We start from the raw sequence: 12,100 nt of genomic DNA on the forward strand, positions 1-12,100 counted from the left end.
AGCCAAATTGTTATGCATAGTTAAGATAGCAAAATAAATACACTTATCACACTTTTAAAAAGGAGTAAACTCTCTATATATCTTTTGTTGTTGACGTCAAGGCCCGAAAGTCCAATCAAACTCTACAGTTTTTAGGTTCAAATCTATCTGTAATTTGATAGGAGTTCACCAAATTACACAATGACCTCAAAGTCAAACACCATGAACAAAACTTGTTCTAATAAAAAGTTCTAATAAATAATAAAAATCTAATAATAAATCTTTTTAATTTACAAATCTAGTCCCCGGTTTCTTAAACCTAGTCCCAGACTAGAATGCATGTTTGAGCTGTTTTAACTGAAAGCAATTTGCACTGACATGTTTTAAAATTGGTAAGTGCCATTGTTTTGTCTCAAGATGCACACCAGTTATGTTCACACTTTAGATTAGGGTCCAATTTACACTATTAACTATTAACTTTGACTTTTGCCTCAAACTTGTAATTACTGGTTATTAATAGTTAGTAGGTAGTTGTTAAATTAAGTGGATTAAGGATACAGAATATGGTCATAGAATAAGGCATTAATAAGTGCTTTATAAGTACTAATAAACAGCCAATATCCTAGTAATAAGCAACTAGTTAGAAGTGAGAATTGGAAATATACATACATATATATATATATATATATATATATATATATATATATATATATATATATATATTCTGTTTAGTAACAGTAGGGTACGCTTAGAAAAGATGGGGACTAAACCAATCATTACGATGTAAACAAGTGATAGTGTCTTCTGAGGATGGGGGGCTCAAGTTAATAGATGTCTGGGACACCAGGATATGATCTTTATGGGACAGTTCACTCTGACAAATATCATTTAATATATCATCATTTACTCACCCTCATGTCATTCCAAACCTGTTTTTTGGGGAAATTTCTAACACAGGGTCTTATAAATAAGCCTGCATAGATGTGTGGTTGTGACTTTATCCGATCTCATGAATACGACTTGACAGAGAACATCAGGGTTTTTTGCATTGCATGATAATTTCCGTATGTGCATGAGATCTGCTGGTGTAATTTCCCTGATTTTGCATTAGTGTGAGCATGAAAAGTGCTGGCCCCAGAAACACTCCTCAGTGAGCCATCCAGCTTGACCCCTATTAAAGGGCTGTCAGTTGAAGAGCAGATGGTACCCACTCTCTGTCTCACAGTAGCGAGGGGGGGGGTGGCCATGGCAACCGAGATATAATGGCTACCCTTCAAGTGGCAGAATCGCTTGTTCTAATTTGTTAAGTACCACTTCAGTGAATTTGATTTAATCACTACGTTCAGGTCTTAACACAACTGACATCAAATAAAACATTGCAGGTGTCCATGTAAGACAGTAAATCTGATCCCCTGGTCTTAGTTCTTATGCCTATTAACTAATTGAACACAGGAATACACCAAATTCAGACACTCACGAATATAAAAATATAAATGTACCCTGTTTAATTTACATCAAATAGTACCATGCATAATACTAAATACCTAAACATAATGTTGTACTTATTTAATAATTAAATTTAATAATTTAATAATTAAGACAAGAGAAATCAATGGACTTTTATGAGACAAAAACCCCAGCAGCATCAGATTTTAAGAAAGAACTTTTTGCGGTAGAGCAGGTAGGCAATGAAGACCCAAAGTGCGGTACCCCATATGTTCTGGAAAAGCTTCTCCCAGTGACTGTCCTGGAAATGCATCTCCCAGCTGAAGGGGAAGTAAAAGCCCAGCAGAGAGTGGCCAACATACACAAATATGGAGTTCATCCCTGTAAAAAAAAAATGCACAGTAAGCTTTTCTGGATTGGATTGGCTCATAAAACATTGCTTTAAACAAGTGAATTCTCGTACCAGGATAAATGAAAGGTTGGCCGCCCCACCATTCCTTAACGTCCATGACAAAATACATCACACCCAGCAGCAAAAAGGACAAGCAGCCCATACAAGTCACAAATGACAGGGACCTGAAGACAGACAGAAAATCTGTGTTGTACGATCTGAACCATTTGATAAGACAGAGATTTAAAACATAGAGTGCAGACACATATCTTTAAGGCATTTCGATCCACAAATAAGCTCCGAAAGATATGCATAAAGGACCAGAGGTGCATTGCACTATTGAAAAACTTTGCCAAACTTTTCTTGTAACAACGAAGACAACACAGTGCAGAATTGGGGACTAAATAATGGATGGACGCATAGTAGTTTCTGCGCTTAAGGTAAGCCAATAAGAAACATAAGCATCTAAAGTGAAGCCTTGGCACCTGCTCAGTACAACCATGTCAATAAGTCATGTGGCTCTGTGTTCCTAAGTGCCAGGATGCTCGATGGAATTTTATCTAATGTAAAATGGCTGCATCCCAGAGCATCGTTTATGTTAGCTGAAGTCGAGCCAAAAAAGACTCTTGGCTGGGAGTTAATTACTTTTAGGGATGAAGACAGACATACTCAGGGGCTCAATAAGCAGGCATGATGAACTGTCCATAAAAATTCAAGCAGGTATATGCCTGTACTCAAACAGGTACAGTAGAGCAGGGTCACAGAGACAGAGCACATACAGCAAAGGCAAGATAAGGTCATATTTAATGTAAAAACTACAATGCAAGTATCATATGCAAAAATTAATCTGCGTTTTTGTCTGGTTTCCTAGTTGAAACATCCTTAAAACAGTGTTATTGTTAACTAAAACTATTAAAATATTTTTTGTTAATTGAAATAAAGGTGAAGTAAAATAGTTCTAAGTTTTAAGTTAACTAAAACTAAAACTAAAATAAAAAATAAATGGAAAAATAAAAAATAAAATAAGTGACTTTAGCTAAAATTACAAAAAATTATAATAAATATACTACAACATATATAAATAATACTAAAATAAAACTGCCTGAAAATATATATATATTTTTTACATTTATTTTAGTAATTTATTTTAAATTATTTTAGTTATTTTTTCCCCACTGGCAACAGTTTTTGCTTTAAGCTTAAACCTCACGAGATCCTTTTTGCATACACTGTAAAATAGATCAACAACGGTATGAATGTGTTTTGAACATTTCTGTTACATACCATTATTTATCCTGAGGTATTAGGTGACAAATAATTTAATGTGCACCGCTCTGAAGATGCAGGGCTGACCTCATCCTGCTCAATTTCCCAACAGGCGGATGAGATAAGCCAGATTTTGGCAAGATATATGGTTGGGAAAATAAAACTGCTCACTCTCTCTTGGCTGTAAAGAAGAGTGATCTAGTTGGACAGTGGATGTATCACCCGCTGCGTCTCACTCCTGTGCCAGTGGGGTGATTATTTACAGGACGTTCTGTCGTTAGAGGTAAGTAAACGTGCGTTTTAGCAGCCTCTGATTTGTGCCTGCTGGAGTATCATCCCTTTTTTTGTGGATTGAGAAGTGGCTGGATTTAGAAGGTTAGGAAGCACTTACCAAAGGTTTTTATTGACAGGTATAAATCCTTCGTCTCTTGTGCACTTAGAAAGGATGGCTGCAGAGATTCCCTGAGGATCAGAATAAAACAGATTTCAAATCAATGCAGACCTGTAAAGCAAGCATTATCAGACAACCCAAATGCAGCACCGCCATGAAGAATCAAGCAGATTAGCTGACACTCCCGAGAGGTGAAGCCCCTCAAACTAACACACGAAACACAGATCCATCTCCTCATGCCTACAGCAAAACTCTCAGTCATTTCACGTTTTACACGTTTATTTCGTAACATTGCTTTATATTCCCAGTTTTACCACTTAAAGGCATCTGAAAAAGTAAATGATTTTCTTCCACAGTATTTTTGTCTTGTTTTCCAATTGAAATATCTAAACATTCTTAAATCAAGATACATTAACTTGATAAGCAAAATTACATATCAGGTCTTGTTTTCTGAAAACAATGATCAAAATTAAGTGACTTTACGCTTAAAACAAGAACAAAAATCTGCAATGGGGTAAGAAAAATAAATACTTAATGGTAAAAAAAAATGGTACTTAATGGTAGCACTTTAGTTTAGGGTCCAATTCTCACTATGAACTAGTTGCTTATTAGCATGCATGTTATAGGATATTGGCTGCTTATTAGTACTTATGAACTGAAGCATGGCATATTCTCCATCCCTAATCCTACCAATACCTAAACTTAACGACTACCTTACTAACTATTAATAAGCAGTAATTAGGAGTTTATTGAGGCAAGAGTCACAGTTAGTTAATAGTGAGAATTGGATCCTAATCTAAAGTGTGACCGACTTAACATCTCGAGTAATTTTGCTTCTCAAGTAAAAGTATCTTGAGTTAAATATCTTAGATATTTCTACTGGAAAACAAGACAAAAACACTTTTTTTTTTTTTGCAGAAAAAGTATCATTATTAAAAAAAGGCTCATTTAAAGAAAATCTTGTGCTTTTGTGAGGACAGACAGTTCAGCATCCAAACCTGCTTGTTAGGAGGATATCCATCATTTGTATAGATGACAGAATCAATGGTGTGGAAATAGCCTGGCTGGCTCTAGATTGAGTCTCCAGGCTATGCAGGCAGGATGTGGGACAATCATTGCTATGTGGGCCAATCGCTCAATTTTAATCTCAAACTGCGGAGTTGTGATCGTTGAACTTTAATTAAATCAGAGGCCTTGTTTATTGGGATGCCGAAGCACAAATAGCTTCAAATCATCCCACAATCTGACAAAGGATTCATGCAAACTGCGGCAAGACAACCCCTCTCTCCCTAGACGTGCACCGTTTCATGACTCTTGATATGGTTGGAGTTAATTTTTGTTTAACTAGGATAACGTGTGTGAAGAGCACATTAACAGCACAAGAGGCTTTTCTGCTTAAAACATTCTCAGACCTCAGAGCTCTCCAGAGACGTCAATGATAATTGATTGTTTGCTTGTGTTATGCAGTGTTTATCGCGAAGCATGAAGCCTGTAACGGTCTTGTTGGTCGCCTGAATACTAAGTTATATGCTCTGTGGTCAAATCCATAATAATCCAAAATAATCTATATTTTGACTGACGTCAGAGTAGGGGATGAAGCATTGGGAAAAAGTTGAGAGGAAAAGAATAAAACATTAAAACAGACACTTGACAGCATACAAAAATAAGGAATCTTTCCCAACAGCTAAGATTGCTATTCCATGCATCTAAAAACATGATAAATGTATATATAAAAAAAAAAGAGAAAACATATTTAAATATTATGCCTGTGCTATATTATACACAAACCATTTTTGTGTTGCACAATCAGAGGCTGAGGCAGTGTGTGAACAGAGGTGGCATAATTTTTTGCCTTTGGCTAGTTTATTTTATCATGCTGCTCCTCTAGGTAAAGTGAAATAGATCTCTGTTCATTTATTTCAGCACCTCGAGCAGTGTGGCCCCATAATGCTGGCCAATATGATTCAACATACAGCTATAATGGCCCGATTTGTCATAGGGCTTGGGAATAATGAAATTTAAAATACTGGGATCAGACATCTGCGTACTGTGGATCTGGGTTCACAACAAGCACACCATCGCAATATACTTCACTGTGAGAAGAGGAAGGGATGTGTGATTAGGGTACAAACTAAATAAATGTATATGCAAATGAAAGAACAAAGACAAAACAAGTTACCAATGGGTTCAGAAAAATAAAATGATAACCTAATAGAATATACAATAAAAAAAATAAAAAAAGTAAATGTATATGTTTCAAATCAAAATGACTGTTTTCAAACAGGTTTCCCAAACGGGTTTCCTCTGTCTCTCATTAGTCGGATTAACAGATAGCCCCGCTCCCAATTCACACCTTTGTATGAGCCAGTGTTGCTGTTGGGCAAGTCAAACTAACAGAGCAATGATTTGAAAGTGCCAAAGTGACTTTTCCAGAAAGTCAACCTACAAATGGCTTACTCATAGTTATTAAACTCGGATAAGCATATATATATATAAGAAAAACTTTAGATGGACTTAGAGGCTTTTGCATGTAAAGTCCTCATATATATAAAGCCTCTAAGTCCATCTAAAGTTTTTGTTTAATATTAACATTTTTATCAGGCTCCTATGAATAGGTTTCTGCCCAAGTACCGGTATTTCTGAATGGGCTGAGACTGGGATCTAGTGAGTTTGAAGTGAAAGTATTTGATGACCGTATATGCGGAGAGAAATCAAAAAACAGATGTTGTATGAAAGAGACATTTAGAGAAATGTGGACTCATGACCATCTTCAAATCTTTAGTCCTTAGTAAGTAAAAACAAATGAGATGCAATATTCTTGTGCATACTAATAATAAGCCAATGGCAAGCAAAGCAATTGCTGAGAAATTAAGGTCATTTGCCCCGGTCATCCACAGCTTTATGTCTTGAGTTTGCCAGACAAAACCCCTCCATCAGCACCTGTTGTCTCTAGAGAGGGCATTCCAGCAGCTCTGCCTCAAGAAGTCCAAAACAAAACACAGCAGCAAGGTCTTTCATGGAAAAGAATCCTGCAAACTCCCTTTTTGTGTAGATCCTCTGATCCACATATGTTGCGTTGTGCAGAAACATGATTCTCCTCTAATAACCTTGAATAAATGGCTACACAGTTCGCTTTAGATTAAATGTGCCATATAACTTGAGCTTGCTTAACTTGTCATGCTCATTAAAACTAGAAAAATACAGAGTGGAAATGCAGAGAGGGTAAATTCACCCCACATGGTGTAATCAAAAAGCTTTTCTGCAAGGGACGGGCAGCAGTAAGTGACCAGTGCTGCTTTCTTTGCCCCTGAAAAACATTTCAAGTAGCACATGGATATTTCCCCTGAGACGGGGGTTTAAACATCCTCATGCACTTCCCACCCAGCCCAGCTTCTGCTCCTTTTGTCTGTGGGACCACCCAAATGGAGCACTTAACCCGCAAATCTGCCAGCCTTTCACTATCGTCATCTCAATCTAAGATCTAATCACTTTTTGGTTTCACCAGTGCAAATCTCTGCGCCAACATAGCAGAGGTCATAGTTTAGTTTAAATCTTATGTTCTGCTGAGACTGACTTTACATGTTTGGGGTCCCAGAGACAATGCTGATGAGTAAAGAATTATTAATTTCAAAATTAATTTCCAAACATCATACATTATACTCTTCAAAATTTGCGGTTGGTAAGATTTTTTGTAAAAAAAAAGAAAAAGAAATGAATACTTTTATTCAGCAAGGATGCATTTAACATTAAAACATACTAACCCCACATTTTTTAACAGCAGTGTACAGTAACAATTTCCATGCAGGACATCTAAAGTGTGTTATCAAATTTTTTTTTTCATGAGATTAGCAAACGTCATTAAGTATAAACATGATTCTTTAATGCCTATATGTTTTTAAAGTTATTAAACATGATATAAAACAGTTTTTTTTTTCTGTCGTGCATGTTGAACCAAAGAACTAGTGGAAATTAATATGCAATAATAGCGGTAAAAGACATCCGTGAGCCGAACAAGCCATCCGGTTCAGTCCCGAGAGGGGTGTGATAGCAATCTCTGCCTTGGAATTCATTCAGTGCATATATACACATATCATATGACGTCCACCTATTTCATAAACTGTCTACAACTACAAGCAATATAACACTTACAGAGAGGGCTTTGCTGCATTGCGCAATTATTGCTGTTGAAGTCTGCTTTTTAAAATTTCTCATGTAAGTGTGTGTGTGTGTGTGTGTGCACGTACCAGGATTAGGGCCCAAATCAGGAATCGTGCCAGGATCCCTTTATTCATTTTACGAAAAAACAGAAGAATCTTTCCAGCCTGTGGAGACAAAAACAAAGATTATTTCCACCGTTAGCCTTAATACTTTTTTAGTATAGCAAAAATATGTGTATTAGGCTAGCACTTTAGGCCAAATAGGTCATAATCCTCTAAGCAAACTAAAATAATTAATAGCAAATAGACTATAATGCTGGACAATAATGCCTATTATACGTCATACTACTGATATCATGTTAGGACAGAGAGAGAGGATGTGAGGCAGTGGTTGTGGCCCTGAAAAAGAGCTCAAGTTTCAACGCTCCCTGCGCAGCCATGCACGGCTGTGAAGTTGGCTGCGCTCGCTGATTAATTCGGTGATGACGAATGAACCTCAGCCGAGGACGCTGGAGCGGACGGACACAGACGGAGAGGCCGACACCTGCCGTGTTCTCAAAGACATGTTGATTGACGGGCTTGGCGCTAACTGTTTTTTGCCTCCGCCCACGGGGATTTCAGCAATGCAACTGAGTTTGCACGGCTAGTTCTCACCGGTCACCGGGGCACTGTCACCATCAAAGGGTGAGAAACTTTTCTGACCTTCGCCAGAGACGCACACATCTGTCCACAACAGCAAGGACCAGTGAGGTAGAACAGCTGTTTGTCTAAGAGTGTTGCCAGAAAATCCAGTTCAATATTATAGATTTGTCATTGCTAGTTGAACTAAAAGTGAAATTCATCAATGAGTCAAGAAGAGAAAATGCTGAACAAGCCAATGATCTATAGTCTGTCAAATACACGGTTTGGATAAGTCACATGTTGGGCTTTGGATTAGGTTTCGGTTTTCTTTCTCATTTGTCACTGGTTCACTTTTGTTCAGTTGTCTTTGGTGCATGTCCTGCAATAAGTGAATTTATTTTTATTAAATTTATTTACAATTTTGGACTTATACAGCTAGATCTGAACCTTGAATTTGATTGGACAGCATTCCAAGTGTTTTGCAGTTTTTGTTTGTATCACTCCAATTGTCTGTGTTTGTGGCATTCCGGACAAGCTGTTAGGTTGCATTTGGAACTACTTTTGCTGAACTATTTAGAACAATTAAACAAAAAAATTGTCCATATAGTACCTAAAATGAAAATTACTTAATATTAACTTCTTATTCATATAACTATTCTTGCTTATAGCAATATCACAATTGCTTATTTGAAATTGCTTAAATACTGTACTATATATTAAATTACCTGCATGCCAAAGAATCCCATGACTATGGAATTAATTGTACCCAGAACACCCTCTGGATCGAAGGGCTCTGTTGTATGATACAAGACCTAAAACAGAGACAGTTGTGAATAAAGGCAAAACAGTACCTGAGAACAGAATTTATACATATTGCATTTACTGTAATCCCTACAATACCATTTTAAATGCCATTTTAATCATTTTAACTAGCTGTACTTCCACTTAAATAAGTGAACAATTAGCTGGTCATTATCACAAAATAACCTCCGCGTGAATCTTACAACATGTCTACTCGTTACTTATGTCAATAAATGGACATATTGATTTGCAAAACCATGGATTGATACAAGAGACACAAAACACAGTGTAGGAGATTGGTTGCAGTACAACTATAATTTTTAGATCTAATTATGCACAAATATTTTCCACACAAACCCAATGGTCAGTCACAATCAAGGATTAAGTTTCAGATATTTAATGATTTGAACTGGTTAAAGATGATCAGGATGTGATTCTCACCTTGCATGATGGATACCAGAAGATATTGTCTTTAAATAACCACCTGTCTATATACGCGGCTGCTCCTCCTGTGCAATTGGGGTATAAGCCATCATCTCCAATACCACCAGCTCCTAAATATCCACTAGCAGAGGAAACATAATGCAATATACACTAAAGTTAAAAAGTTTGGGGTTTGGGGATATTCTAATAAAGGAAGTCTCTTAAGCTCACAGAGGCTGCATTTATTTGATGAAAAATACTATTGTGAATAATATTGCGAAATATATTATAACTGTTTCCTATTTTTAATTTTCAGCAGCCATTACGCCAGTCTTCAGTGTCACACGGTCCTTCGGAAATCCTTCAGGATGTTTTGATACATAGCCAGTTCAAAAGAACAGCATTTATTTTAAATATAACTTTTTTAACGTCTTTACGTTTGATCAGTATATTGTATCCCAATATATTGACCCCAAACTTTTGAATGTTAGTATATGATTTCCTTGTCTTAAAATTAATATATAACAGAAATGTAAAATAATTTATCATTCACCAGCACTGTTCATACATAGCACATATTGTTCCAAAAAATCTCAACAAAGAAACAGCCAAAGGTGACAGAGCAAGGTAAATCAAGATAAATCAAATGTTTATTTGAGGAGTCTTTGGTTTAATTATTTAGATGGAAGTGTGTTTGGAGGTAGCAAAATTTGAATGCTGCATTGTGCTGCAACACAAGGACAATGATTGTGAGGTCAAAATGTTTTTTATTCAGGCAGAATTATCGGTGCTCTGCATGTGATCGTCAATGTCATGCAGGGTCAGACACATTGAAAAAAAAATCTTGAAGGAGAGGAGAAGGAGGACATAAATGGAAGGTTGAGCGGATTCAGGAAGAAAAACTGAGAGAGGCAGAGAAAGGATGATGAATCCTTTCTCTCTGCCTCCTTTTAGTGCACATGACAGACTGAGATTGGCTAATTATCCCCTCTGAAGCGGCCGCCAAACACTCATAAATCACAGATCTCATAAGAGCCGCACAACACGGGCTTGTACGGCACAAACCCTTGAGCATTCGAAGACTCACAAACACAACAGCACACAAATGACCATATTGCGATGCATATATATGCGCATTCTTGATGTAAATGTCCAACATTACCTCCGTCCTACATATATTCTCAGCGGCACGCTTCTGTAATAATGCTAACTTATATGTCACCCAAGGAATTAGCTTGATGTATGAATGACATTATTATTATGTTAATAAAGGGATGAACTGCAGTTAATTCTAGCTTGACAGACACATTACACATTAATGCACAGGATTTATATTCCATATCACAGTGTTTGTATTGTTCAGTGCGATAGTTAATCATAATTCATCACAAAGCCTGACGCTAATATGAACTCACGTGGGGCAATTTGGAACAGGTAGTAAGAAAGTGAGACACAGCCACATGGTCTCCAGCAATACAATGATGAGCCATTCAGGCCAGTATAAAACCACATCTTGAATGGGGCTCCACCAGTTATGCTGAGGAGAACATGCAGAAAACATACAGGGTTAGAAATCATTATAAAACTCAACAGTAATAAGCTAATATAAAAAAATCATTGTCAACACATTGACTTCATTTTACTGTAACCTCTGGAAATTAATCATTATTTCAGAACAAGTGTCTTCCTGTACAGATGTCTGATCTGAGAGAAATGTGAGCCATAGAGTTTAACCCACCTCCCTCAAGGGGATCTCTCTGTGGGGAGAGAAAGTCTGCATCACTGCCAGAACAAAATAGGTGAAACCCAAACGCTGGAGCACTCCGGGTATCCGTAGCCAGGACCAGGATACTAACAAATTTAGGCGCACACACACATATAAACATACAAGATTACAATTACAAACTATTGATGGAAAAACACTCATATGATGTATTTTTAATAGGTTTGCATTTAATAGGAGTCAGCAAGCAAGTCAATGGTGGGCTTGTGTGTCTGTAGTAGCTGTTCAAGTGATTTTCCTATTAAGTTTGAATCTTTCTTTGGATTCAACTCTGTCAAATATCAGATTTTACAGGAATATACTTTATTCAGACCTTTGCTGTAAAATCAGTGCAAGCTGGTCCATTTTCTGTCATAATTCAAATCACTGAAAAATACACTGCACTGTGGGATAATACTGTAGGTCAAATAGTGCAAACTCAATTGTGACATGCAATTAAACAAAATTTGAAATTAAAAGAAATTTTGAACAAATGAGAAGCCAAAAGTGACAAAGAAACAGTAAAAGTAAAAAATAACAATTGCAGAATTTATTCAAGTGATAGCACTCTTCCACTTTTATTCAGCAAGGATGCTTTAAATTGATCAAAAGTGACAGTAAAGTCATTAATAATGACATTAAGAAATGCTGTTCTTTTGAACTTTAAATCATTTTTAACATTTTTAACATTGATAATAATGAGAAATGTGTCTTGAGCACCAAATCAGCCTATTAAAATGATTTCTGGAGGATCATGATGTGACACTGAAGACTGGAGTAATGATGCTGAAAATTCAGCTTTGCCATCACAGGATTAAATTACATTTTAAAATATGAAATATTAAAATAGAAAAAGTTATTTA

At 36.5% G+C, this 12,100-nt stretch overlaps 1 protein-coding gene and 1 long non-coding RNA gene across 3 annotated transcripts in view; one reads left to right on the forward strand and one right to left on the reverse strand.

Moving 5' to 3' along the window:
• Positions 1-12,100, forward strand: part of LOC309487270 — a 93,610-nt gene that overhangs the window by 34,604 nt on the left and 46,906 nt on the right. The gene's annotated exons all lie outside the window — the stretch shown is intronic.
• Positions 1-12,100, reverse strand: part of LOC309487233 (heparan-alpha-glucosaminide N-acetyltransferase) — a 29,817-nt gene that overhangs the window by 2,086 nt on the left and 15,631 nt on the right. Inside the window, exons 11-18 of one of the 2 annotated variants that reach the window (XM_082154826.1) lie at positions 11,214-11,326; positions 10,891-11,012; positions 9,494-9,617; positions 8,977-9,063; positions 7,718-7,795; positions 3,474-3,544; positions 1,889-2,001; positions 1,690-1,806 (exon numbers count right to left, since the gene is read on the reverse strand). In XM_082154826.1, the coding sequence (XP_082010952.1) occupies positions 1,690-1,806; positions 1,889-2,001; positions 3,474-3,544; positions 7,718-7,795; positions 8,977-9,063; positions 9,494-9,617; positions 10,891-11,012; positions 11,214-11,326 (825 nt within the window). Of the gene's footprint in view, positions 1-690; positions 1,807-1,888; positions 2,002-3,473; positions 3,545-7,717; positions 7,796-8,976; positions 9,064-9,493; positions 9,618-10,890; positions 11,013-11,213; positions 11,327-12,100 lie in introns of those variants that run through there. The other variant, XM_082154825.1, reaches the window with a different exon arrangement.

The sequence above is a fragment of the Leuciscus leuciscus genome (assembly GCF_965113295.1).
Source record: "Leuciscus leuciscus genome assembly, chromosome: 22".
Lineage (NCBI taxonomy): Eukaryota > Metazoa > Chordata > Actinopteri > Cypriniformes > Leuciscidae > Leuciscus > Leuciscus leuciscus.